The sequence below is a fragment of the Pseudocercospora fijiensis genome, assembly GCF_000340215.1.
Source record: "Pseudocercospora fijiensis CIRAD86 unplaced genomic scaffold MYCFIscaffold_2, whole genome shotgun sequence".
In the NCBI taxonomy this organism is placed as follows: domain Eukaryota; kingdom Fungi; phylum Ascomycota; class Dothideomycetes; order Mycosphaerellales; family Mycosphaerellaceae; genus Pseudocercospora; species Pseudocercospora fijiensis.
Genome location: NW_006921533.1, coordinates 6891477 through 6917478, shown reverse-complemented (window position 1 = coordinate 6917478; position 26002 = coordinate 6891477). Strand labels below are relative to the sequence as shown.

General features: G+C 51.2%; 12 protein-coding genes across 12 annotated transcripts in view; 5 read left to right on the top strand and 7 right to left on the bottom strand.

The window, feature by feature from the left end:
* Positions 1 to 72: 72 nt before the first annotated feature.
* Positions 73 to 1067, bottom strand: MYCFIDRAFT_30315 (uncharacterized protein; the record flags this gene model as incomplete). The annotated part of the gene is made up of 2 exons (XM_007924185.1): positions 73 to 737; positions 788 to 1067. 2 exons carry the CDS (start codon positions 1065 to 1067, stop codon positions 73 to 75), a joined length of 945 nt encoding a protein of 314 aa, XP_007922376.1.
* A 56-nt stretch (positions 1068 to 1123) lies between these two features.
* On the top strand, positions 1124 to 3078 carry MYCFIDRAFT_172497 (uncharacterized protein; the record flags this gene model as incomplete). The annotated part of the gene is made up of 11 exons (XM_007925765.1): positions 1124 to 1160; positions 1192 to 1198; positions 1231 to 1282; positions 1317 to 1398; positions 1436 to 1617; positions 1656 to 1699; positions 1738 to 1919; positions 1958 to 2090; positions 2122 to 2915; positions 2950 to 3015; positions 3047 to 3078. The coding sequence occupies 11 exons, from the start codon at positions 1124 to 1126 to the stop codon at positions 3076 to 3078; spliced, it is 1611 nt and encodes a 536-aa protein (XP_007923956.1).
* MYCFIDRAFT_210618 (uncharacterized protein) lies at positions 3072 to 3786 on the bottom strand. Its single transcript, XM_007925764.1, has one exon. It carries the CDS (start codon positions 3536 to 3538, stop codon positions 3236 to 3238), a length of 303 nt encoding a protein of 100 aa, XP_007923955.1. The 5' UTR covers positions 3539 to 3786; the 3' UTR covers positions 3072 to 3235.
* On the bottom strand, positions 3072 to 4450 carry MYCFIDRAFT_151814 (uncharacterized protein; the record flags this gene model as incomplete). Its single annotated transcript, XM_007925763.1, has 1 exon — positions 3072 to 4450. The coding sequence occupies one exon, from the start codon at positions 4448 to 4450 to the stop codon at positions 3590 to 3592; it is 861 nt and encodes a 286-aa protein (XP_007923954.1). The 3' UTR covers positions 3072 to 3589.
* A 193-nt stretch (positions 4451 to 4643) lies between these two features.
* On the bottom strand, positions 4644 to 5400 carry MYCFIDRAFT_210617 (uncharacterized protein). Its single transcript, XM_007925762.1, has 2 exons — positions 4792 to 5400; positions 4644 to 4735 (listed from the first exon to the last, which is right to left on the bottom strand). The coding sequence occupies exons 1-2, from the start codon at positions 5302 to 5304 to the stop codon at positions 4697 to 4699; spliced, it is 552 nt and encodes a 183-aa protein (XP_007923953.1). The 5' UTR covers positions 5305 to 5400; the 3' UTR covers positions 4644 to 4696.
* A 3597-nt stretch (positions 5401 to 8997) lies between these two features.
* Positions 8998 to 10377, top strand: MYCFIDRAFT_109663 (uncharacterized protein; the record flags this gene model as incomplete). The annotated part of the gene is made up of 2 exons (XM_007925761.1): positions 8998 to 9460; positions 9530 to 10377. Coding segments are annotated over 2 exons (1311 nt in total), but the record flags the coding sequence as incomplete, so codon positions are not given.
* A 2125-nt stretch (positions 10378 to 12502) lies between these two features.
* MYCFIDRAFT_77379 (uncharacterized protein) lies at positions 12503 to 14081 on the bottom strand (the record flags this gene model as incomplete). Its single annotated transcript, XM_007924583.1, has 4 exons — positions 12503 to 13230; positions 13285 to 13441; positions 13493 to 13936; positions 13992 to 14081. The coding sequence occupies 4 exons, from the start codon at positions 14079 to 14081 to the stop codon at positions 12503 to 12505; spliced, it is 1419 nt and encodes a 472-aa protein (XP_007922774.1).
* A 564-nt stretch (positions 14082 to 14645) lies between these two features.
* MYCFIDRAFT_194756 (uncharacterized protein) lies at positions 14646 to 15494 on the top strand (the record flags this gene model as incomplete). The annotated part of the gene is made up of 1 exon (XM_007925760.1): positions 14646 to 15494. One exon carries the CDS (start codon positions 14646 to 14648, stop codon positions 15492 to 15494), a length of 849 nt encoding a protein of 282 aa, XP_007923951.1.
* Positions 15495 to 17766: 2272 nt separating this feature from the next.
* On the top strand, positions 17767 to 19615 carry MYCFIDRAFT_30009 (uncharacterized protein; the record flags this gene model as incomplete). Its single annotated transcript, XM_007924170.1, has 10 exons — positions 17767 to 17848; positions 17897 to 18021; positions 18078 to 18336; positions 18391 to 18573; positions 18626 to 18778; positions 18838 to 18964; positions 19015 to 19134; positions 19186 to 19272; positions 19331 to 19407; positions 19461 to 19615. The coding sequence occupies 10 exons, from the start codon at positions 17767 to 17769 to the stop codon at positions 19613 to 19615; spliced, it is 1368 nt and encodes a 455-aa protein (XP_007922361.1).
* Positions 19616 to 20312: 697 nt separating this feature from the next.
* Positions 20313 to 20744, bottom strand: MYCFIDRAFT_172491 (uncharacterized protein; the record flags this gene model as incomplete). The annotated part of the gene is made up of 4 exons (XM_007925759.1): positions 20313 to 20381; positions 20413 to 20419; positions 20453 to 20565; positions 20598 to 20744. 4 exons carry the CDS (start codon positions 20742 to 20744, stop codon positions 20313 to 20315), a joined length of 336 nt encoding a protein of 111 aa, XP_007923950.1.
* A 389-nt stretch (positions 20745 to 21133) lies between these two features.
* MYCFIDRAFT_115399 (uncharacterized protein) lies at positions 21134 to 22768 on the bottom strand (the record flags this gene model as incomplete). Its single annotated transcript, XM_007925758.1, has 2 exons — positions 21134 to 22380; positions 22549 to 22768. Coding segments are annotated over 2 exons (1467 nt in total), but the record flags the coding sequence as incomplete, so codon positions are not given.
* Positions 22769 to 24178: 1410 nt separating this feature from the next.
* The window catches only part of MYCFIDRAFT_77383 (uncharacterized protein), a gene marked incomplete at both ends in the record, with an annotated part of 3275 nt that continues 1451 nt past the window's right edge, over positions 24179 to 26002 (top strand). Inside the window, 2 exons of the mRNA XM_007924584.1 lie at positions 24179 to 24323; positions 24386 to 25990. Of these exons, the coding sequence (XP_007922775.1) occupies positions 24179 to 24323; positions 24386 to 25990 (1750 nt within the window). The remainder of the gene's footprint in view (positions 24324 to 24385; positions 25991 to 26002) is intronic.

Genomic DNA, 26002 nt, shown 5'->3' with positions numbered 1-26002 from the left:
CGCACTGCTGAAACTGGATATAGAAGGCTACCAGCGCCCCAGGTATTCCTTACAACGCCAGGAATTGGTCGCTCAAAACTTGTGTATCTGCTTCTTAGAGATGCCGAGTTGACCAAGGACACCACCACTCCCAGCAATCGCGTTTTCCATTGTCGGCGGCCCGCAGAGGAAGACCTTTGTGCCTTTGGCATCTCCGAAGCTGCCCTTTTCGCAGCGAGCGATGGCTTCTTGAAGCACACTCTGATTGATGTATCCTTTCTTGTATTTCTGCTCGTCTCCGAGGCTAGGCGCTTCAGGTCTACCCTCTGGCCCAGAAACGCAGTAAGTCACCTGCAGTCTCCCCGGATATTGCTTCTCCAGCTGTTCAAGCTCTTTCTGGAGTACTATATCTCTTGTACCATTCACACCCCAAAGTAGCTGAATTCTTGTTTGATCATCTGCACCGCTGAGCACTCCTTTCGCGAGGCTGTATATTGGGGTAATCCCAGCACCCCCGGCTACGAACAGAAGATCGACCGGCGTTTGCGATGGAGTGTAGGAGTAGCCTGGTATTGGACCACGAATTCTCAAGATCTGGCCGGGTGCCAACGAATGCATATGCGAGGAAGCTCGTCCATTAGGATACTGCTTCACGAGTAGCTGGAGAGCGCCACGTTCCTCCGGGTCTGAGATTGGTGTGTACGGTCGAAGGACTGGAAACCACTTCCCTGTCGGCGTATGCTGTGTCAATACAGCCGCTGCGTGCTTATCAGCCAAAGTTTCGCTACAACCAGGTGCATAACCCTACCTCCGGTCGGCACGCCTGAAACCTCTCCATCACCTCCAGGCAGAGAGAATGTAATCTTCTTGGTATCGTGGTTGATCTGCTCGCTTTTGAGCACTGTCAGCTCTTGGCTGAAGAGCATAGTCTTAGGAAATGCAAGCGTTTTGGTGGGTGCATTCTGTGCTGAGTCTAGTAGGAGAGGACGCCGCTGCGTTGACAAGTATATTGTTCCTGCAGTACCAATTACTGCTGCCCCAGTCAAGTATGGGAGAGCTCTGGAGGTTCGTGAGAATAAGGGGGCCATGATGCTGCGTTCCTGACGCGTCTTGCGCGAAATACCGAACTCGATTGTTCTTCCCTATGACTCGTGGAGTTAGAGGACTGCGACAGTGCTTTCGTGATAGTTATGAGATGAAAGAGAGGATGAGTTGAAGGGTGAACATATATCTCCGCTGAGGCTGAATCAGGTCCACCACTTTCAACCACCTCAACGGACCTTTGAAATGTCGAACGCCGATCGTTTGCGGCGATATTGCTGCAGCCTGATTCTCAGATGGCACCTGTGTCGGAAGAACTGCCTTCTCCTCCAACCAGTGAGCTTGACAATGTCGACCAAGATCGGACTTTCGGTGTCTGTGAGCTACATTTAGAAATAAGCTTTTGGTGCCTCAGGTTTCCGCAGGGAAGTGAATGCCGATGGCTCCGACTACTCGCTCTCACTCTGTGCTCTTGAACACACTTGCGATGAGCTGAAAAAAATTCATTCAGATCCTGAAGCAGCGTCTGCTGTAAGCTCCAACACCCTCACGCGGCCTACGCGGATGGTCCTTCGACAGACTACAGCGGTAGGCACGGTGGCGACCTCAGGCTGAGATGCAGGCATGTCTGCGAGACCTCAAAGCAGAAGATCGAGAGCGCGAGCGTTTCTCTTGCTGTGTGTATTCGCGTGTATGATTACCCGGAGGAATCCTCAGCTCTTTACTCCCTTTGAATCATGCCGTCAAACAACCAGGAGCAAGACAGCAGATTCATCTGAAGGCTCGACGAGATTGGCTCAAGGCTGTCCTGAAAGAGATACACAACCATGGCTGCCATATGTTCACTCTGAGGACTCTGCAATGCGCTACCATAGGCTCTTGTCAATGCTCTAGCAGAAGTGCTACTTCTAGGCCTTTGGAACGAACCTAAAGGCAGACCGGCGCCAGGCGAGTGATTCCCTCATCTCATACGGACGCGTAGCTATAATTTTCCATGTTGCGCGAGATCCCTTGGACGCAGCCCTGCCCGCCTCATGCCACGCTCTAAACCGTTCCTCAGATTTAAGCTTGTAAGTATGTCCTCAGTTGTGGAGTCCGAAGTCAAAGATTTGTAGTGACCCATCACCATTACTCGCGAAAGAAAGCAGAGAGAATATATTCTACGCTCCCGTCACCAGTTCTTGATAACCTTCCGCAGCAAATATCGCAAAACAAGACCGAACGAGACCAATCTACATCAAATGTGAAAATGTCGGCGATGGCGACAGCGCTTTTCGGTTCACCACTGGCACTACAGATTTACTTGATTGCTCATGCCTGTAAAAGCGATATCAAAATTTCGTACTTTGGCTGGCCGGTCGCCTCGCTCTCAGAGTTTTCCTCAGACTTGGAGTCACCTCAGCCGAAGGAGGATGATGCCGTGACAGCCAACACAAAAGTTTTTGATCACCACAGTCCACATCCAGCAGCCATGCCACCACCAGAAAAAGCTCCGTCCGTCTCATACAAAGCCGTTGGAAGAGGGCTATATCGAAGAGAAGTCGAGAAGCCTATTGAAGAAATTTCGGAAAGCCAGCGAGCAAGAAAAGTCGATGACCAAGACATCTCATCGTCTACAGATAAACTCGACGAACCGGAGCCACGGCCACATTTATTCATGGCAAAAAAGCTCCAAGAAATCCGACAAGAACCACGACGATACGCACTTTCCGCAGCAACGGCTTCCGCGATATCCCAAAGTCGGAACGATCGTTTTCGGAAAGTTCCCAGCCTTTTGCCGGAAAATTTTGCGCGTCTTGAATCAGCGAATGGTTCGGATAGAATTTCTAAGCACTGGAACGGGCAGGCTTGCAATGGGCGAGATATGGGATCATGGATTGAGGAACGAAAGGACAGTGCGGCACTCGTACCTTTGCTTCCCCTGCGAAGGAGAGAGGAGCGCGAATGTAAATGTGATTGGGAAGGGAGGCGGTAGAGAGAGCACACTCGGTCTGCGTCGTCGGAGGGCATGAAATCTGAATTTGAGTGGAGATGAGAGGGAGCCATGAGGTGTCGTAAAAAGTTATTCTGCCATAATATATAGTCTCTGTCGAGAAAGTCTTCCCTGCACAGAAATTTTCAAAAATGTCTCTTCGGTCGAACAGCGGCGCATCTCGAACCGCAAACGGCGGGAAATGATCCTGCGCGTGTCGATAGCTGATATGGTAGAAGTAGGTTACCCGGTATCCTTCGGCTCGATTTTTCTGTGAAATTTTCTGGGAGCGTCTTCATTTCTGGTCTTTTCGACGAGACACTGGGAAATAAGAGGCCTTTGCGTGAAGATGCATAGTGGTGGTTTTGATGTTTGCAGACGTCGGCTCTCCGGTTTATTGAAGATGTTGTGATGCCATGATGAATGTGTGTCGATACCTGACTGTTGATATGCAGGCGCTGTCGATGTCGATATCATGAAGTGGTGTAGCTGTTGCGCTGTGCGGGCTGATGTAGCGGCGACATAATAAGAATTTGCTCCTGCCATTGGCAAAATGAGGGAAGGATCAGTGAGTCCTGATTTTCTCAATATTAGGGCCTATTCGTGTTGGTCGAGAAGGTTCGTGCCATCGTCATCGTCGTCGAGCTCCCCCTTCCTATTCAGTGCGACGTGCACCCACCAAAGATATGTGCCAGTGAAAAAGCCACCTCCGACGATATTGCCAAGTGTGACCGGTAGCATGCACTTCCAGAAAAAGCCGCCGATACTCAGCGGAGCGCCAAGTATCATACCTGCGCTGGTAAGATACATATACTCTACAGTATGAGGCCATCTCGCTGTCGCCGAGATCATGAAAGGAAAGTGCAAGCATAGGGCCTTGGAAATTCCGTCCTTGTTCTGTGTTCCTAGGAACATGGCAATAGTGACAAGCCACCCACAGCCGATCGAACGCACAAAGACGGTGTGCCAGGAAATGTCGACAATGTCATCGGTCACCTGCCGCACGATGGCGGAGTGCCAAGGATTGTTCTCAAGAACGTCCGTGGCTTTGGTGAATAGAGTACTGAACAGCAGTGCACCGAGAAGATTGCCGATCCAAGAGGCCAGCGCACCACGGACATATTGCATAGGTCTACCTTTTCGCTCGAGCATTGCCATGGCGTACCACATTGGGTAGCCGGTAAAGAGTTCTGCGCCAACGAAGTAGACCATCACAAGGCCCCATGGAAATGCCATTCCTTGCATGAGTCGCTGAATGCCTGGATTGTTGTCGCCCTGGATCCCAGCAAATCCAGAACCGAGCACGATCGAGAAGAGACTCCCGGAAGAGACAAGAAGGGCGCCATATATGTTTTGGATGAAGGTTACGACGATAGGTTCTCTGAGGTGGTGTAGACCGGTCTGGAGGACTGCTTCGGATGCCTCATGTGGCGGCAATGCACCAGAGGAGGAAGGCATGCTCACTGACCTTGTCTGATCGTCGCTGGATGATACTGACAAGAGGATGAAGTCTCTGCACTGAAAGCCAATGCCGCCACTTCTTGGAGATGTCGTGATGCGGTCGATATGACGTCGTGATACAGCCAATTCCAGGTACGCGGGACTTCGTAGCTCCAACAGTCGCAGAACGCCCGGGCAGTCTTCTTGAGCTGGTGAATTGGGCGCTTTCAAATGCTGCTCAGCCTGACATTGAAGCAATGACTGCTAATGACTACGGACTGCAACCAGACTCAAGACCACGAACTGCAATTCCATCAGCAAGCCAAAAGCACGTTTGCAGGTTCAGTGAATGGTCTTACTACAAGCAGCAGGCCGGTCAATAACCACGCCATGTTCCCGGGAGGCTTCGACCTTCCATGATGAGCGATCCTGCCTTGCTGGCGCGCGCACCTGAAAGCTCCAACTAGCATTGTGACGATGGCAAAGCATTGAGCTGTGGGCCCGAGAGCATGGCCTAGCCTCTGTACAGCAGGCGAAAGGTGTAGGGACTCTCTCGGCAGCTTGAACAGCTGAGCGATCGTGACTCCAATTTGCGCGAAAGCACTCGCTGTGCGAACGTAGGCCAGGAGTGTCCTTTCTAGGGCGAAATGCTCTCGACACTGCGCTTCGGGGACATCTGGAGCGATGTGAAGACCCCACCATCGCCCTATGAAGCTGACATGGCCTGTCGTTTCTCGCGATTCGTGCGGTGAGCCCTTTGGCTGCAGAGACGCGTCTTTCGACATCGTAGCGAGTTCATGATGATTGTCCTCTTGGTGGGCATTCTTGACTTTCGCTCGCGCCGGAAGTAGCAACTGAAGTTGACGATGCATTTCCCGTGGACATGCTAGTTGTGAACAGCATTATGAAGGCTTGCAGGCCGTTCGATCGATGGATGTTTGGAAGACGAATGTGAAGATACGGGCAAACAGGTCAAAATCGGGTCAAAATGAACAAAGTACTGTCCGTGCCACAAACCTTGGGAATCGCCGCCGGATCCTCTTCCGCAGCGCCAGAAACCTTCGAAAGTACGGATTGCCTCCTATACTATAGTATTTTGCGCCCTTAGTGCTCTTATAGATTCGTAGAGGTGCATAGAATAGCGTTGAATTATCGAGAATAGCAGCAAATCGGTTTTCCGTCTATTAATCGATAGTTAGTAAAGAAATAATACTAAAGTTAGGTAATTTGCCGGTTCCGCGTACCTTAGACTATACGAATAAGGGTACAAGGAAGGCACTAGCAAAGGAGATATCCCTACCGCCTGTTACTAGAAAAACTAGTAGCAATAGCGGTACTAAAGCCTCTAGTAAGGCTACCGCTACGTTACGAGCCCTCGGTACGGTAGAGGGCACCGAAACCGTCTATCTAGTACCCGCTAATATCGACTCCGCCGGTAAAGCCAACGACGAGCTCCTTAAAGTATGTAGCGACGAAGACGACCCTCTAAGAGACAGCTTCGAGTCTAAGTAGATACTATTATAAAGTAGCTCGAAGGAGGTAAAGACTGCTATTATTACGTAGACATACTTTAATCTATAGCAGATTTAGTACGCTTTCCGGTAGGCTAAGAATGCTGTATCTAAGTGCGACCCTAAGCTTAAAGAGCTATATAGAACAGTACTTGTTGTCGGCTATAATAGCTATAAGAAGACGGACTTATTAAAGGTTAATTAAAAGAAGATATTCGATAAGAAGGGTAACGTCCTTCTTACTAAAGAGAGCGCTTATAACTAGGCTAAGGCGAAGATGATCTAGTTACGAGAGACTAAGAATAACGTCCGAATAGACGTTAAACTGCACGCGGCTATTATGCCTGCTATTAAACTAGTAGTAGCTAGTAAGATAGGCGCAAAGTTAGCGACTAAGAAGCAGTTAGAGGTTGCCGGACCTCTTATTGCAGAGATAGCAAAGGATAGCAACTAGTTGCTATAGATTAACCTTAGGTTAGGTTATACTAACTATAAGTGTCTAACTTCGTAATAGCTAGGCGGTTATTGCTATATTAACGGTCCTAACGTACTAGACAACTATATTCTTATCGACTAGTAAGCTAAGGCTATAATATACCGCAAGCTATTAGATCCGAAGTGTAACCTATCTCTCGATAACCTAAAGAAGCTAGACTCGGAGATTATTGTATATATCTATCGGAAAGAGAAGAATAGGAAGGCTTAGCCCTCGTCCGCCTCTTCGTCGTTTGCTAAGCCTAGCGTTAAAGGCAAGGAATACGAGACTCTAAGGCGCCCTATATCTACTAATCTAACTAATATCTTCTTCGGCGAGGAAATAGCAAGAGCCTTTAATACTAGACACTTCTTAGGTCGTATCGCTAGCACGCCTATCCGCTATTATAGTATAGAGGAAGAATAGGTCGATATTAGACCTATAGCTAATACGAGTCCTCGAGCGATTTTAACCTAGTTCTTTAAATAGGCATTATCGACGCTATAGTTTGCCGATCTAAGCGATTCTTCGGTAGTTTCTTATATACTAGAGGTGCTAATTGTAGAGGGATACGATATTAATAGCCTTACTACCGCCGTTACGATAGAATAGAAGAGTATAGGTCTACCGGAAGGAATAAGGAAGAGATTAGTAAAAGCGGTAAGGCAATAGGCGAGGGGTCGTATAGTTAGTAACGTCGGCGCGGCTCTTGCCGACCTTGCTAAGGACGAGAGGATATAATAGAACAGGCGGCTTGCTTTAGCGTAGCATTGTAACACTTCTACTACGTCGATTGTAATACTTTTTAGACGCGCAAATAGGCGGCGGCGAGCTTAATCTCTTTTATTAAGATAGACTTATTATATGCGTTAATTATCAAACTAGAAGGGCAGTAAGATAGTAATAATTCTAAAGATTCACTTCCTTCTCCGCGCTAGTACTACGCTAGGCGCGGGGCAATATAGAGCCGGTTATACTTCAAACCTCTAAATATCCTTCGTCTTTACTCTTTATACCTTTATTCTCGTCTTTATAAATCTATAGGCTATTATTAAGGCCTTTATTTAGCTCAGTTTCCGCCTAGTGCATCTACTGCTACTCTATAGCATCGAATTCGAGGAAATTCTAGCTAGAATCCGCCGTTTCGAGGCATTCGTCTTCTCCGAAGCCTAGATCGATTGTATCTATATTATAGCCGGAGTGCTTAAATAACGCATACGCCTTATCGCTAGTATACTGCTAGAGGCACTAGATAATATATTGCTCGAAGTCGGGGAAGAAATCTACCTTAGCGATATAGCGCTTAATAAAGTGCTTTAGGAGATTAAAGGTTTGTTTAATCGGATTAAGGTCTAGCGAATACAGCGGCAAGTATTCGATACGGTAACTAGCTTCTAATATTAACCTAATAATCTCTACTTTATAGTAGATCGAGCAGTTATCTATAACAAAGATTATCTATAGACCGCCTTTAAGCAGCGGAAGGACACTATTAGCTAACTAGCGATAGAATATCTCCTTAGTTATTAAGCCTTGTCGAACAGCCGTATAGGGTAGATAACCGTTAATAGTAAAAGCTAGCAAAATCGACTAGCGGGTCTTACGCTTTGCAAAGGCAATATTATAGTAGTCGATACCTCGAGGGCTCTAGCTATACTTCCGCTAGCTAGTTTTCTAGTTATAAGTAGTCTTATCGATAAAGACTAACCTATCGATAGGCTATTTCTAACTCCTCGCGAGCTAGAGTGCTCGTAGCACTAGATTACGCTCCTTCGCTACCCTTCGAGCCGCCTTCCTTGTCTAGCTATACTTCTTTAATATACGACTTAACGTCCGAGGCGATACCTCTACCTTAAACCTATTAAATATTGCTAGTATTATCTCTACGAAATAAGCGTCCGGACGCTTAGAAAGATACTATAGTAACTATAACTCTTAGTCTATATTAAGAATGCGAGGCGCGCCCTGCTTAGCGTAGTGCTCGATATATACCGTACTAAATACCTACTAGTTAGCTCTCGCTCGATAGACCGCCGATTAACTAAGCTTTGTCTCGCCTATAATATAGCTTATAGACATATTGTTCTCGAAGCATTCAATTAGTCGATCCGCTAAAAACTAGTCTATACGACGAGGCTTTATAGCGGAAGGCTTAGCGCTTGCTATAGTAATAAAAATAATACCTTAAATCGTCGAATCCGCGGTTATACTATTAATAGAGACGACGGCGTAGCAAATGGAGGAGCAATAGGTAGATTAACTAGCAAAAGAGCGGTCTAATCCTCTACACGTGACTGCGGCTCCTCGGAAGCCGGCGATTGCGCGATTTCCCAAGGTTTGTGGCACGGGCAGTAAAGTTTTGATTAAGGCTTGGTCAAATGGTCGGTTAAAGACCGCGAGCCACTGCACTTCGAAGGTGCCGCTTCACAATAGAAGTAACGTCTCTGAGGCTTGTCGAATCAGTGCGAATCACAGCTATGGACATACGTTGAAGAGACCTCCACGCGCCATAGATGGCCTCGATACAATCCTCTCGCGCCTCCAGCATCCTGTCGACCACGCGACGTGGCAGCGAGCAGCATCTCCGCCCCGAGGATGCATTCTATCACTCCCCGCCGCGCCAAGGATCCATCGGTCGCAGCGATACTGTGACTGCTCGCAATGCCACTTCAAGGACGAGAAGCAGCCGTGAAAAGCGCAGAGGGAGGAGTAGCTCTCGTAGGCGAGCTCAGCAGACGCCGAAAGGACTGAACGGGAATGGGCAGTGGAAGAAACTCCTATGGATCAAATCACCATATCCTGACAACTATACCGACGAGGAGACCTTCCTGTCTCATCTGCAGAGGAATCCAAGACTGAGGCCCTATGAGTTTTGGCCTTTGGTCGCGGACAGCACCATCATAGTGCAGCATGTATGCTCGGTTGTGATATTCGTGGCTTGCTTCGTTGGCATTTTCCAGGATCGAATCAAGCCGGAGAGTGTTGTTGGCTGGGCGAGCGGATGCACGGTCGCTGGATGGATCTTTAGAGATTGGTGGCAGAGTCAAGGCAATGATGGCCACGCGCCAAACGAGGATGGCAGTATCGAAGGCCAAGCAATGCACGATACAGCAGCCGATGACAACACATCTTCAGGAGGCAGCGCAACAGCTGATCTGGGCGCAGACTTTGGCATGCCGTTCAAAGAGCCGGTGACTACGCTTTCCCCCACTCCGACCACTGCTCAAAGTCGCGCTCATTCTCGTGAGCCGTCCACAGCGTCTACAGCAGCTTCACCAACGACTTCTTCCCAAAACGACTCGCCAACTACCATTCCATCCAATTTGCCCTCCTACTTGCCACCATACGATCCGTCCTCGACCAAGTCGATATACCTTTCGCCTCGAATGCAAGAACGTCTGACTACAGCCAAATCCGCAATCCTGATTTATTGCTCATTGCTCGGCCTGTCTCCCATCCTCAAGTCTTTGACACTCTCCACTTCCTCGGACTCAATCTGGGCTTTGTCCTCTTGGTTGCTGATCCTCAACATTTTCACATTCGATTACGGTGCGGGACCATCTGCTAAATTCCCAGCCTCTCTGTCTACGAATGCGGCCTTGATGGCCAGTACTGTCCTTGCATCCCGACTCCCATCCACGACGCACGTCTTCAGCTTGACACTCTTCAGTATCGAAGTATTCGGTCTCTTTCCAGTTTTCAGAAGACATCTAAAACATTACAGCTGGACCGGGCACGTTTACTTGACGATATTGCTCGTACTCGTAGCAAGTGGTGGATTGAGCATGTGCATTAGTGGAGGTGGCTGGGGCTATGCTGTGCTGGGCGTTGTGTTGGGCGGCATTGCGACTTGTTTGAGTATGGGCATGACGAGCTGGTGGTTGATTGGCCTGCAGAGGTACAAGAATGAGATTCATGGACCTTGGGATCCTGCCAGGCCCGTCATTAGGAGGCAGTGGCAATGAAAGAGCACTCACAGAAACGAGACCGAAGATAGACAACCGTGGTCGGTGTCAAAAGCCTGGCCTGCACCGCTCGCAAAATGGAGCTGAACCAGATTGAAACATGTGAGCTGCCATGTTCTGGATTCACTACATATTATCTTGCTTAGAGATCTCGAGTAGGCTACTCCAAAATCATGCATGATATAGCAGAGCGCACATCCCGCATGTGATCCAACGAAAAATCATTTACTGCGCACGCTTCTCGGCTCATGGCTGATATAGGAGGCTACAGAAATTGATCGAGAGGCATAGTCCTGCTTCCAAAGTTGAACCACCTGTACGTTCGAGAACTCTCATCGCGGATGACCAAGCGTAACAGCTCTGCAATCACGACTCCTTCGAATGGTTACAGAAGCTACCTGAGTCTCCTGGCTCTGCTACGACAAGGGAGCGAGCGAGCGCCCTGTGAACCCATACCGGTCCACCAGCGACACATGTCTCTCAGGTCATCGATCGCCCGTCCAACCACGGCATTGACCTGGAATGCATGGCATTACAGCAAAGTTAGAGTGCACCTGCACCGCGGGATCTTTCAACCTCTCACATGCGGTGAAAATGTAGAGCCGTCCACTGCTCAGGCTAGTATCTGCTTCTCAATTTTGCCTGGATGCCAATCATCTGGTGGGCCGTCTACTGCTCAGGCTAGTATCTGCTTCTCTCAAAGACATGCCATAGCCTTGGCCTTTCTGTCCGCGAATTCCGTTCGCTTCCTGTTGGCCTCTGCTTCCATCGCTGCCTCTTCACGATCCAACTGGGCTTGGATCTCCGCTCGTCGCCTGTTCTTCTCGGCTACCGTCTGTTGATTAGCATATTGCTCCAAGACCGGATCGGTCAAGTCGGTCTGCACTCCTATATCGCGATAGAGCACAACCTGTTGCTTGGCCGCTTAGCTGCCTTCGAATTCGGCGCCCAGATCGTCCGTCAGCTGAGTGGCCTTTGCCGTTGCCACCAATTGTTATGAAGTCGTAATTGTGGATAGGTATGTAAAAGGAGGAAGGTTAATTACAGAGGTAGACCCGTCGCTCCATTAGTCAGCCACCCCTGGCTGTTCCTTCCTTGTTCCTTAACATGCTTCCTATAATTAGACGTGCTCAACAACCTAGCAAAGGGAGACTAAAAGCATAGTGCTACTCTTGTAGTAGAGGGAGATCACGCTATACGACCAAATAGACAAGATTGTGAGAGTACAGATAATTACTTTACTACTGCTTCCGAGAACGAGCCGTCTCAAAAAGGCCTGCAAAGGGAGATGCAAGGCACAGTGCCATTCTTGAGATAGAGGCAGACCACATCTGTTCAATTAAATGGACGAGATTGTGATGCGACAAACGATCACTTCAAAGCTGCCTCCTATAACGAGCCGAGTCCAAAACGCCTGCCAAGAGATATGGAAGGCACAGTACCGCTCTTGAAATAGAGGCAGACCACTTTCTTTGACTAAATGGACAAGATTGTGATGCGAGAGACGATCACTTTACTGCTGCTTCCTACAACGAGCCGGGTTTTATAGGCCTGAAGAGGGAGGCAGAAGGCATAGTTATAACACTCGGAGAAAGCGAGAACACGCCAAGTGCTTACAGAGAGCCAAAATGTGTATGAGGAGAGGATCACTTCAACGCTGCTTCCTGCAGCGCGCCGGGTCCGATAGGCCTGCAGAGCGAGGCGGAAGGCATAGTCGCGTTACTCAGAGAGAGCGAGGACACGTCGACTGCTCACCGAAGAGCAAGGTGTGTAGCGGGAGGGGATCACTTCAACGCTGCTTCCTACAACGAGCCGGGTCCGACAGGCCCGCAGAGGGAAGCGAAAGGCATAGTTATATCACTCAGAGAGAGAGAGAGCGAAAACGTGCTGAATGCCCACAGAGGGCCAAAATGTGTAAAAGGAGAGGGTCACTTCGGCATCGCTTCCATTTCATCACTAGCCCAAAAGGGCACGGTATCCTATCTCAGAGCGAGCTCACAGTACAAGCAGGGGAGCCAAAAGCCCCCAAGTGAGCTCTCTTGGCTCATTCATCTCCATCTCAGCACATCTCTCTCCAACGACGCAAAATCCATCGCACTCCTCCACTCCCGGCTCCTACTCAGAGTCGCGGCTGTGGCTTGGCGCGAGCGCCGAGAATCTGGTAGAAGATGAAGTCATAGACTTCATCTTGGACTGCTGGGAAGACGACCTCCAGGGCAGCAGTGCTGTTGGGGCCGGCCGAGAAGGTGGGACAAGACACCAGCAGCTTCTCTGTTGGGCGCTCGCCAGGCTGCTCTTCCGTGAGCCACTCGTGATTGTCGTTGCTGGTCGGAGCCACGGGAGTTGGCGTCGGTGGCAGGGTCCATGCAGATGGCGTGGAGTCAGAGACAGGAACGCCGCCGTCGCTCTCGGAGTCCTCCTGGGCACTGTCGTGGCTGTCTTCAATAGCAGTCTTCTCCAAGTTCTCCGCAAGCTCCTCCACCTGCTGCTCTCCGACGACTGGAATTGCGACGCGCTCACCCTTCGGGACAGTGTCAGAGGTGACCCAAGAGCAACCTTGTCGTGCCAAGAACTCCTTGAAATGGCCGCAGAAGAGGCCTAGAGGGCTGTCTGGCCTGTCGGTGACCTCGCCGGCGTCATGCTGTGGTTCAATGAGGACCACGGCCTCGAGCTTCCCACCTCGGATCTCTGTAGGATTCTTATTCAAAAGGATTTGGTCGAGGACGTGGAGACCGTGGGTTGATCCGTCTCCGATCATGATGCAGTAGAGGCGGGCGCCGTCAGGCATAATCTGCTGTAGGACGTGTTCGAAGCAAGTGTGAAGATGTGTCTCTGGATCTTGATGGCCTGTTGGGCAAGTCAGTCAACAGGACCCAAGCAAGCAAGGGAGGCAAGAGTTACTCTTGACGCGGTTGTGTACTTTGTCGATGGCGTATGGGTCGCTGAGAGCGTGTGCACGACGGCGATTCGACCAAGATGTGAGCGTCATGTTCTTGTTCATGTCGTGAGAATAGACGAGCTGACCTGGATTCAAGACGATAAGGCCTGGCGTGGGGTCCTGCACATGGTCATTAGCAGCATCACATGTCGTACAAGGAGAGCGACTTACCCTCTCACAGTCTTCGCCAACTTGGTTCGCGCGTACCTCCGGCTCCTCGCGTTCGTCCTCAAAATCATCGTCCCTCATGCACTGACCAAACGACTGCAGCCGTGCTGCAAGTCCAACCACACTGCCCGACTCAATTCCGCCCTCCTTTCCAGCAACGCGCCAACCCCAAATACCCGGATCCTCCTTCGCCTCGCCGATGACCACGACAATGTCGTGTTTCTTCTTTAACTCGCTTACCTTTGTGCAAAGAATGCTCACGTGAGGCTCCTGTGGGCGCTCATGGTGGTATGTGCCACCAGTGAGATATAGCTCCTGGATGCCATGTCGCTCGCTCAAGACCTCGGCGATTTTGGCACGGGCGGCAGTGTGGAACGCCTCCTTGCGAAGCTCATTGGCCCGATCGTTGTCGGTATGGTAGTAGTCGAAGACAGCACCAGTTTCGACCTGTGAGAATGTTAGTGATTGACGTTGCAGCGAATAGAGGTCCACTGGCATTCACGAATTGGTACTTCTCATTAAGACGGAACCCCAGCTTCTCCAAGTCGGCCTCATACTCGGGCTCTGGTGGCGGGCGCTCAGCGCGGAACATGGTGATAGCGGTGGTGTTGCTATGCTGGTATGCCAGAAAGAGACAGAAGACGATGGCTGAGGTAAAGAAGTGTGTGCTTGGTGGTGAAGTTAGGAGAAAGCGAGCGACGCTCCGTGTGATGTTTGTTGTTGTTTTCGTGTGGCCAAAGCGCCGGTGAGGTTTTGAAAGTGGAAGGCACGAGCAGCAGCCGTTGAAAGTGAGCTTCACTTCACCCACAACGTCTAGCATACGTGTGCTGTGGCGGTGCAGTGCACCATAAGAGTGAGAGCAGAGCCAAGCAGGATGAGTAGCGAAGATCAGATGCCATCAACCACTTTGCATGTGCGCCATTCCAGCTCGAGTGAGCTTTGACACTCATATGCACTTCTCGCACACAGTAGCTGGTCCGAGTTCCCTCACTTCGGACCGCAATGCTCCACTTTTCTCTTCTTCCAAAAAGCTCGCTTCGAAGCTGTCTTTCGCAGCAGCGCGAACCCTCGAGCAGCGCCGCGTGCTGCTGACACCCAGCGATTGATATCTGGACCCGGCAGAGACATGCCCATTGCTACGTTGACGCTAGACACCATGGACACTGCACCACGCCTTGATACTCCAGGCTTTGGCCAGTCTTTCGCCACTGCCATCCGCCGCAACGGGCAATTCGCAGACTCGCAGGATCCAAACGCATACGCTGTTCCAAAGCGACGCTTGCGCTCAACCTCCCGACAGGCAAAGCAGCACCAACTGCTTGCGGAGCTGGCCAAGAAGTCCGCCAATACCAGTCCTCATGCGCTACCTCGACTTCGCCGCGTGCGTGCCTTTTCGCCCTCGGAAGACCATGTATCGAGCTCTTCCCCGACGGTGTCAATTGAAGTGAGCAAGGAAGACTGGCTTGAGAATGCGATTACCAAGACCAAGGCCATTATGCTGGACATGGAAAATGTCGATCGCATCACGCGCCGTCTATCACTATCTTCGGTTAGCTCTTTTGACACTTGCTCTTCTTGCGGTACCTTAAGCTCAATCGGCAGCAACGGACCAGCAAGCCCCAGCTCACTTCATCGGAAAGATGCCTTGGAAGATCTCAGAAGTCACTATACTGCCAGCGAAAGCCACCACACTAGCATCAATCGTCTTTCCGCAAGCACAAGCTCGGGTGCAAGTGCTGCCACAAGCCTCTGGTCGAGCATGACCGACGACGGCTCCGCAACATCCAACGACACAGTGGTCTGGCGTGACGCTTACTGTCTCTGCGGCCGCTCCCATCACCCAGCACACGGCCCCATGATCACCTGCGATGTCTGCGATGGCTCTTACCACGTACGTTGTGTGGGCATGGAGCATCTTGAAGCCACGAATTACGATGAGGCTTCTTTCACCTGCCCATGCTGCGAAGAGGTTGCCTTCCGGGAGATCATCGAAGAGGAAGAATGAGTTTGCGTTGGCGTTGGCGTTGGCGTTTTGTGAAGAATCTGGCGACCTAGGAGGGCGATTTCATTGTAATGCTCTGAATGTATTGGAAACGACTTGGAATTTGTTTGACTCTCAGTGGTTACGACATGCAAGGCATCTGGTCTACGGAGGCAGAAGAAACCCAGATTGAGCAGTCCGATTCTTGGGTAATGTCGGGAGTTTGTCTAAATGGTGCTGGGGATCTGCGATGAGTAATGAGCAACGACCTGGCGAAAGCCGCAGTTCAATACTGCAAGAATTCCAATATGGTATTCGTGAGGCCGACTATGGCGTCTTCAATCTGTCCCGCTGTCACCAAGCATTCCCATCATGGCCTGAAATGGATGATACCACCACCACTCGTACTAATCTCTTCCCCACTTCAGCTCTCAAATAGCATGCATCGTTACGTGCTTTCCATCAGCACCTCTTGCGTGTGAAGCAGCTATCTCAACGTATACAGCAGCTCGGCCGAGTTCATCGTCTACATCCGAGGATATGCTCTTTACATTGAAGAAACAGGAATCGGTTGGGCCTAAGTCATGCATGAGCTTCCACATTCCGCTCAGCTGATCCCAAGTAAGCTCGAAGTCGGCGTAGTTATCGACGGTGGCCACGAAGTCCGGCGAGACATGCGATGCGAAGTCGCGACCCGATCCGCCTTTGTGAGAATAGTCGCGAGCGTTGGCGCATTCGAGTCGTGGCTGGCTAGCCTTTCTAGTTCTGACGTGACGGTTGTCATGGTGGGAACGAGCTCTGAGAGCGGCGGAGGTGGTATCACTGAGGGCAACCGCGTGCGTCGCGTTGAAAATGAAGGAGGATCGGAAGGATCACCCCCGGAGCTCTCTCCTCCGAAGTGGACATCATCAAGGCAGCAACTTCCCTCGAGAAGGCAGCCTCGCAATCGCGAGACCTGCTCTCAGACTCACACAATGTCGACCGTGTGAGCGTCGAAGCCTTAAATACTCGCCCCATGGTCCACGCCGCTACCGACGTTGCAGTGATCTCACCACGACTTCAGCGGTCTTCAATATGGCCATGTACAGCCCTGCTATGCGTATATCATTGGCGAACGGACATGATCAGCTAGTGGCAGGCCGCGTGTGACTCTCGTGCTGATTTCATCTGGAAACTGGACAGCATCCATCGGGCTCGGTCTGAACAGTCTCCTCGCCTGATTATTGAACCAACTAAAAGCTCATTGGCAGCCCTCACGACGCAATTGCGAGCTGGATCCGAGTCAGCAGGAAAGCAGAAGGGACATCATGATGTTGGATTTCTCAAGCACGGTTGGAGATGTCATGAATGAGTCTCGTTCAGTCTCTTCAGTTCCTGCCCGACCCACAACCAAGCCCATTACACCGAGAGTCCACCGAGAGAGCGCATCAACTGCGATACTCGAGCAATACATTACGCGCTCCTTACGGATGATGCAGCCTAGAGCTACCGCGGCAATATTCTGCTCCACAGTGTACACGCTGAAACGACACCAGGCGCTTGAATGCGGAGCGATCAACATGGGTAGCTTTTTGCTGCAATAGGCAATCCAGAAGCCGAACAAAGTTCCATATCGATTCTATGTATCTACCATGGTGCGGTCCTAGGAAAGTCCTGTATGGCCGATACGACGCAGCCCTTGGCCACACGCGTTGGTATCTACACACATACGGAACCGCCTTCGGCCCGGGGATATTTGCCTGCGGCGGGCAAGGATATCTGCTTCGCGGAAGTGTATATCGACTACAGCCAACAGTGGGCTCCCACTCTTGCAAGGTCGTCGCGCGAGCGGGTAGAAAATAGCAGCATGTGGTTAGGTATGAACCTTCTCCACCACGCGAGCATGCGAGCGACATGCGCGGACCATGTGGCTGTCCGGAATTAAAATATACTCCTTGCTGTTCCCTCAGTCGACCTTCACCTCTTCAAGTGCCGTTTGCTCAGCTCAGCTTATCGCTGCCCTCACGAGTGTGCAGCCCGTCCGGCATTACCCACATCTTGTATCCAGCCTGCCGCGCCTCTGCTATCTGAACAATGTATATCTGTCCGAGCACCGCCGGTCACACGTTATAGAGGGAGAGACTCTCCGATCACGTTGTACTGAACAACAATGGAGCCAAGACCCAGTGGAATGGCGACGCTGCGGCAGCGGTTGAAGAGGTTCGAAGTTGCGCAACCCGAGACCGGCGCCTATAAGATCGACCGTTACACATCGCCAGGTAGAACGTCGTACGAGTTTCCCAACGAGCATTTACTAATGAGTACAGATCTCGTTCCAGTGACCAGAGAGAGACGAACTTGGGGCGCCTGGGATTTCGTATCGTTCTGGTCGACCGGAAGTAGGTGAAAGGCAGCGGAGTGAGAAAGGGCTTACTAATGGGTCAAAGGTTTCGCCATCTACAACTATTCCACCGGGTCGGCATTGATCGCTTTTGGTCTGAGCGGAAAGCAGGCACTCGCAGCTGGGATCTTCTCTCCGCTTGCATTGGCAGCACTATGTGTCGTCTGTGGCGTAGGTTCCGACGATAGTATGCAACTTACCGGACGCCTTACTGAAGTAATACACAGTGGGTTGGTGGCAGCCACCATATCGTCTACAATGTGGCTGCAAGATCACCCTGGGGCATGAAGGGAACCTACTTTCCAGTGCTCATCCGAACGATACCAGGAATTGTCTGGAATGGCATCGAATCTTGGTGGGGAGCGCAAGCCATCTCGACGTGCATTGGTACCTGGTCGGTGAAGTGGGCAAACTGGTCTCATCCGCTAGCTGGTGGGACTATGGAGCTGAAGGACTTCATTGGATTCATCATCTACAACGTCATTTGTAAGTGAGCTTTAAACCTCGTCCTAGTGAAGAGTATGCTGACATGTTGACCAGATATGTTCGTTATCTGGCTACCACCAGAGAAGCTGGACAAGCCGTTTCTCATTTCCTTCGCGGGCTTTACTATGACCGTATTTGGCATCCTCATCTGGGCAGTCCATCATGCAGGAGGCACTGCTGGACCGTACTTTGCTCATGATTACAAGACTGCCTCGCCGGTCTTGGCCCACTCTGTTCGTAAGTGCTCAAGCGGCGCTCGTGATGGTAATGGTTCTGAACTTCTACACAGCATGGGCAGTCATCTACGGTGCCACAGCAGTACTTGGCAATATGGGAACTGTATGCTTGGCTCAAGCAAACTGGTGCAGATTGGCCAAGATCGACAACAAAAGATCAATGACAGTGCAAGCCATTGCTCTGACCATCATGATCTACACCATCTGTAGGTGTTTTGTTCACGACGTTCTATTTAGAGGCAATTTGATGCTGATCTCATGTTAGTCGCTATCGGCATCGTCGCAACCTCTGCTGCAAGCCAGACTTTAGGAGGCGCGTATTGGCAACCATATCTCCTCTTGCGAAAAGTCCAAGCATACCACAACAATTCCGCATCGGCGCGAGCAGGCGTGTAAGTGCTTCACTGGATCTCAATAGCATCAGTAATGCTAAGCCTCATAGCTTCTTCGCATCTGCAGTGTGCGCCTGGGCACAAATCTGTGTCAATGTGATCCTCAACAGCACAGCTACCGGAATGGACATGCAAGCTTGGGCTCCGAGATGGCTCAATATTCGAAGAGGGTGCGTTCTACCTTGTTCTGAAACGATGGAAGTTTACTAATTTCCGAAAAGTGCATACATCATTGCGGCCTTGGGCATCGCCACCAACCCGTGGAATCTCACAGTCAACGCAAAGACTTTCATTGCTGTTCTCAATGGGTATGTTGGATCTGGAAATAAGTCACCATGTTTCCATGAGCTCACCAGATGTACACAGGTTTGGAATCTTCTATGGACCATGCGCGGGAATTCTCGTCACCGATTTTTGGATTGTGCGAAAGAGGCTGTTGAAGAGTAAGAGCACACAGACTCGATTGCAGCATACTATGAGCTGACATTTCATTCAGTGGACGATCTGTATCGTGGTAACAGCGACTCGATCTACTGGTACTGGCGAGGAATCAATCCACGAGCATTCGCCGCATTCTTCTTGGCCGTTTGGCCTGCCATGCCTGGATATATTAGTAAGTCTCAAAACAGGTCCTCGTCGACACAGCACTAATCCCCATCACAGTGGGCGTAATGGACCTCGACAAATCTCCCAACGCTTGGATGAAACTCGCCCGTCTCGGGTTCATCACTGGTAAGCCAAAATTTTCACACGCGGGATGGCCCAACACTAATCACAGTCACAGGCTACATCCTCTCCTCACTCATCTACTACTTCCTAAACCACTTCTTCCCACCACCAGGACTCGGAGAAGGCACAAATCACCACGACGAAGACCAACTCATTCTCCCCACAGCTTACCGCCAAGACATTCCCACGCAAGGAAAATTCTCCGAGGCCGGAGTCATGGATGGAGAAGTTTCGAAAGACGATGTCATCGTTGGAGAAGCTGTGAGCGAGAAGTCCAAGTCGGAAAGTTGTCCTTGTGGAGGTGTGGATGGAACGCATGAAGATAAGATCACGGTGCTTAGGGAGTGAGAAGTACTTACCCAGTAGTTTTTTTTTCTAGTGTCGAGACACGACTGTCGTTTTCTGAGGACTACTGAAACGGACCGTGCTGATTTAGATGTCTTGCCTTGATATCGAAAACAACAACAAATTAAACTATAGCATATGGAGAGAGTTTTTTTTCCATCTAGAACACAGAAGCTAATATCACTCCTCTCCTCTCCTCTCCTCTCCTCTCCCGATTACGTACATAGTTTATAGCCGTACCAGCCGAACTAATATCGCTCCTCGCCTCTCCCGATCATTGATACCAAGCACCGTCAGGCAATAATGAACTGGCGAAAGCTTTCGTACAAAATTCTGAAAAGTTCTCACTGCAAATATCTACAGCCTCTATACACAATCTCTCTATAAATCAATAAATCAATCACTCGCGCGCACATGGGTATAAAGATTAAAAAAAAACACATCCCAACCCTCCTCCCTCCCATCACCTCAAACTTCTCCCCTACTTCGACTGCCCACTCTCCACCCAAGCCTGCAGCGCCGCAGGACTCAATTCAATCAACCGATCCATGCCCGCGACAAAAACCCCATCCAATCTGAGCAGCGCCAAATTCAACAAATCACAACTCCGACTCTTAATCCGCAAAAAACTTCTCCAAGAATTGAGCAACTGCAAACATTCCTTGGCATCGACAAGTGTGGGCGAAGTGATGAATAATAATAACATGAAGCTAGAGGCAATGGTGAAATTGGTGCGGGCATCTATTAGGAGGGAATTGTTAGTGTAAATGCATTCATTCATTGCTCTCCGAAAATGAGAAACTTACAGCTTGCCCAAAAAGCTTCGAGTTCTCGAGCGTTGAGGGTGTCGAGGAATTCTGAGATTTCTTTTGCGACTGCCAAGGCACCTGTTCGGAGGGCTGTTACAGCTGCTGCGTTGGCGTCTGTGACTCGGGGTCGGAGCATGGCTCGGAAGAGCTCGATTTTCGCCGTGATGTATGCTAGTTGCAGAGAGCCGTTGCCGTCAAGTTCGAGTTGCACGGATCGTCTTCTCGTGCTGTCTGGTGAGCCGACCGATGCTGCGCTGGCGCCTGGTTGGCATGGTAGAAGGCCGACGGGAAGGGCTTGGTGCCATTCTGTTAGGCGGATTCGGAGGGGTTTTGCAACTTCGAGAGTTGATTCAAGGCTGGTATGGAGCTGGCGCGTGGCTTTGATGGTAAACAGATCGCGCAGAATGTCGTCGACGATGATGGTCAGTTCGCAGAGTTTGATGAAGTGCGTGCAGCCGAAGTCCGTTCTTTGACCGTCGTCAAATTTGCGGTCTGCTTCTGGAAAGTCGTCTTCGGTGAGAGCGGGCACGTCCCAATCGTCAGGATTAATGTGACTGCTTCGTCCGAAGTTCAATGCTAGCCATTTGTCTTGGATGTACACAGCCCACGCCAATCGCTTTCTCAGCTTAATCTCCCATGAAGGAAGCGGCCAGTCGGTAGGATCGCGATTGATGCCTAGAGCCTGTGCAATCGAGACCGCCGTGGTCATGATGACCCATTTGAAAGGGGTATCACTAACATGTCGGTTCGTCGGGCGTCGCTGAACAAGCAGAAGAAGCGTCTGCAGCACCGCGATATTTGGGGTGTGCAGCCATGGTTGACAGGAGAGCCACGCAATTTTGAACAAGACATCTGCCGAAGGTGGCGTATAAACCTCAACGCATAGCTTTTCGTCCCATGCGCAGAACGGTAAAGCGTGTCCGTATATGGCTGCCAGGACGCAGGGGGAAACCTCACGTGGCTCGCGCACTCCCATAGCATCTCTTTCACTCCCTTCGCGGCTGAGTACTGGGAAGTATGGTTGAACATACTTGTAGAACAGCTGAATCAGTCTTCTGCCTGTCTCGTCATCCACGAGCTCTGTGAGCTCTCTGCGCCACTTCTCGTTCGTGTCCGACTTGTCCTGTGGCTGAGCTTTTGCAGCAAGCGCATTGTGTTGAATTTGGAAGAAGGTGGGAACACTGCTGTCGTTGTCTACCGGCCCACCGTTCATTTTGCGCATTCGCACGGACTGGAATGAGGCTTCGTTGTATTCATCATATCGATATCTCGAAAGTAGATATGGGTCGCTCTCGCCACTTATGCCAATGATCTGGGCATTGCTAGAGTTTTGGCGATCTAGAGAAGGCTCACCAGTTGTCGAGTCGAAAGGAAGGTGCAGATTCACAGGCAGGGCTGCCGACTGAGACAGCGGTGAATCCGTGTCCATGGATGCGCTGTGACGGTGATTGTGGTTGGGGAACTTGTGATCGCTCGAGTTGTTGGTGGTCGTTGAAGCAGACATGGGTTCAAAGGGGTCGAAATTGATGGGTTCTGTCTCATACAGTGCGGGATCGAAAGCAAAAGTTGGGCCCATGCTACTACTGCTGCTCATGGTGGGGATTCCAGCCATTTGGAACGGATTGATGCCATTCTCCCACGGCAGAAAGTCATGCTGTATGTCCAAGCTCGGCAGAGCTCCATTGGCGAAATGTGGGCCACGATCAATGCTGGCATTGGAAGAATGCTTGAAGATGGTATCGCCGTTCTTGCCTGCTTGCTCATTCGGCCTGCGTCTCTTGGCTGGAGACTCGACAAAAGTACATTCCTTGTTGTATCTTATGCAGAGCTCGCATGGCGGCGTGCTTTCCAAGTGGCACGCGGCTTTCTTGTAACGACAGAAATCACAGGGTCTCTTATTGCGCGACTTGTAGGCTCGCGCCCTGTCAGTGACGTCGGGTTGGGTCTGCGGGTGGGTGTGGGTGTCAGCAGTGGGGCTGGTGTGGCCGTTGGTGTGAGAGGTGAATGAAGGCATTGGTGGCGGGGGCATGGAGGTAGAGGGAGATGGCGGCGGAGGGTAGGAGTGGTGGAGGAAGGTTGAAGATTGGGGGCTCTCCATGGCTATTATGACGGATATGAGTGGTATGAATAATAACGAGGACAGGATGAATAGCTCTTGCCAGGATGCTGCTGCCCCCAACGTACCCGCAACGGGGCTGTTGCGCGACTAGTGCAGCGGCAGCAGCAGCAGCAGGTAGTAGAGTTGTAGGCCAAGGTACGTGCTGGGCAGGCGCAGGGTGAAGTTGCAGTTGCAGCACGATGGCTTGGCTCCACTCCACCACCGCCCCGCCTGTTTGTTTCCGATAGCGGCAGCGATACTGTACCGTAGAATACTCATGATCGGCGTCTCGCACACTCGCTCACGCACGTTGGCGCCTGCAACCAATCCCCGGCTCCAATGCGGCAGTTAGACGCGCTATGGAATCCTAGTGCAGCGTGAGGCTAGGCGTGGGCGTGAGCGTGCGCGTGGGCGTGCGCGTGGGCGGGAGCAGATGGCAGATGGCAGATGGCAGATGGCAGTTGGCAATTGGCAGTAGTTGGCAGTTGGCAGCCCCTTCCACAACTGAGCACTGCACCTGCACTCTTCTCCAGCATGCCATGCCATGCGACCTAGCTCCTGCCTATTCTCGTAGCTTTACCTCATCCGGCATGCCGCTAGCCGTCTTATCTTATCGTGGAGCCCTCGTGGCTCTTGCATATCGGCCGACTTCCGATCTGCATAGCGAGCGAATCATGCACGAAGCCTACGTTGCCATTACTCAATCCGTCGTGGACCTGCAATCGCCAGACTCCAGTATCGCCTTACCACCCCAGCGACTCCATACCATCATCTTCTCCAGCAAGTGCGCACTCACCAACTCCAATACTGCCAAGCCGCAATTGTGCCTGATGACTCCAACCCAGCCCTGCGTCGTATCCCGGCCTGCGACGTCCAGGTTGGCCGGTACAGATGATAATGCACGATAAGGAACTTTCTTCATCAGCTTAGCAGTGCGCCGCCGGCCCGGCTACCTCCGTCGCGGCGACCAACAGCGCTGGACTCCTCCCATGCCTCGAAACAGCAGCTTGATCATCACGGCCGACGCAACACGCCGCAGTAGGCGGACCTCAGCCAGAGCTGGCCGAGGAGCCAATGCAAAGGGGGACGACCGCCAGATCGTCAATGTCAATAACTTCTGCTGCTCCTCCCCTCCTTTCACCACCCGCTTTGCACCCGCCGATTGCACCACTGGAGAGATCAGGCTGAAAGATCACCCCTCACGAGTCACCTCACCACCGCAACGCCGCGGCCATGACGAGACGAATTCGAGTGGCCGCCGCTCAGATCGGAGCCGTGCACAGGACCTCGCTGCGGGCACACACGCTGCAGCGCATGCTGGACCTGCTCGAAACTGCCGCTTCACAAGGTGCACAACTCGTGCTCTTCCCCGAAACAGGTAAAATCAGCCATCGCAAATCGCCACCCCACCCCAGCTGGGTAGCTTCTCATTCCCGACAGCCTTCACAACCTTCTTCCCGCGCCACCTGATCGACGACCAAACAGAACTCGATTCTTTTTTCGAGCATGCTGACATCAGGACTGCACCGCACACCGCGCCGCTGTTCGACCGAGCCAAAGACCTGAGTGTAGATGTCTCAGTTGGATTTGCAGAGGCCTGCGACAATGGCGACACCTTCAATACATGCATATACTTCCATGCCAAGACAGGCGACATCCTGTCCAAATACAGAAAAGTCCACCTTCCGGGCGATGTCGAGCCGTTCGAGCATCCGAATGCCACGAACCAGCTCGAGAAGCGCTACTTCAAGCCTGGTGACCTAGGCTTCAAAGCCTTCCGAGTGCCTGATCTCGCCGAAAACACAGAGCCCATACTTGGCATGATGATATGCAATGATAGAAGATGGGGCGAGGCTTGGAGATGCTATGGACTGCAAGGTGTAGAAATGGTGCTGTGCGGCTACAATACTCCTGGATTTGCTCCTCACCTGTGGGGAGCAGATCTGAACCAGGACCCTGCCAAAGCAGAGGAAGACGCCATCTTTCAACATAAGCTGACCATGCAGGGTAACAGCTACATGAATGCCACATTCAGTGTTTGCGCAGCAAGATGCGGAATGGATGATGGAAAGTACAATCTCATTGGATCGAGTTTGATCATTGACCCAGAAGGAAAGATCCTAGCAGAAACGAAGACTAAGGAAGACGAAGTGATTGTGGCAGACTGTGATTTGGATGCCTGCAGACAAGGTAAGACGAGGACCTTTGACTTCGGAAGACATCGTCGAATCGAGCACTATACACGAATCGTCGAGCAGACAGGCGTGATGGAACCACCTCGACTAGCGGAGACACATGGCACTAACACCACCACGACGAACGGTACCTCGAACCTCCCAACCCGACCATCTCAAGACAAGAAAATCCGCATCCTCCTCTGCAACCCCAACGCCACCCAATCCATGACCGACTCCTGCCTAAAATCCCTCTTCTCAACCCTAGCCCCAGACGTCTCCGTCATCGGCTTCACAGGACCCTCCAACATCGCCCCAACAGCGATAGAAGGACTCTTCGACTCCGTCCTTTCCGCAGCAGCCTGTGCCCGAGCATTACTCCCAATCCAAAAACAAGAATCCTACGACGCAATCCTAGTAGCATGCTATTCCAACCATCCTCTCATCCCAATGCTGCGCGAAGAATTCGAAATCCCAGTCATAGGAATCATGGAAGCTTCACTCCTCGCCGCACGAACTTTAGGCGCGAGGTTTGGGATCGTGGCGACGTCTCAAAGATCGAAAGTCATGCATCAGGATTCTGTGAAGGTGTATGGCATGGAGGGAATTTGTGCTGGGATTGAGAGCTGTGATCTTGGAGTGCTGGATCTGGAGAGATTGCCGAGGAGGCAAGTTGTGGATGTTATGAGGAAAGTTGCGAGGAAGTTGGTGGGGCAAGGTGCAGAGGTTTTGACGTTGGGGTGCGCGGGGATGACGGATATGAAGAGTGCTGTTGAGGAAGCTGTCGTGGAGGAAGGTGTGCAGGTGGTTGATGGTGTTGTGGCTGGTGTTCAGCATTTGGTGGGCATTGTGAGGATGGGTGGGAAGACTAGTAAGAAAGGGT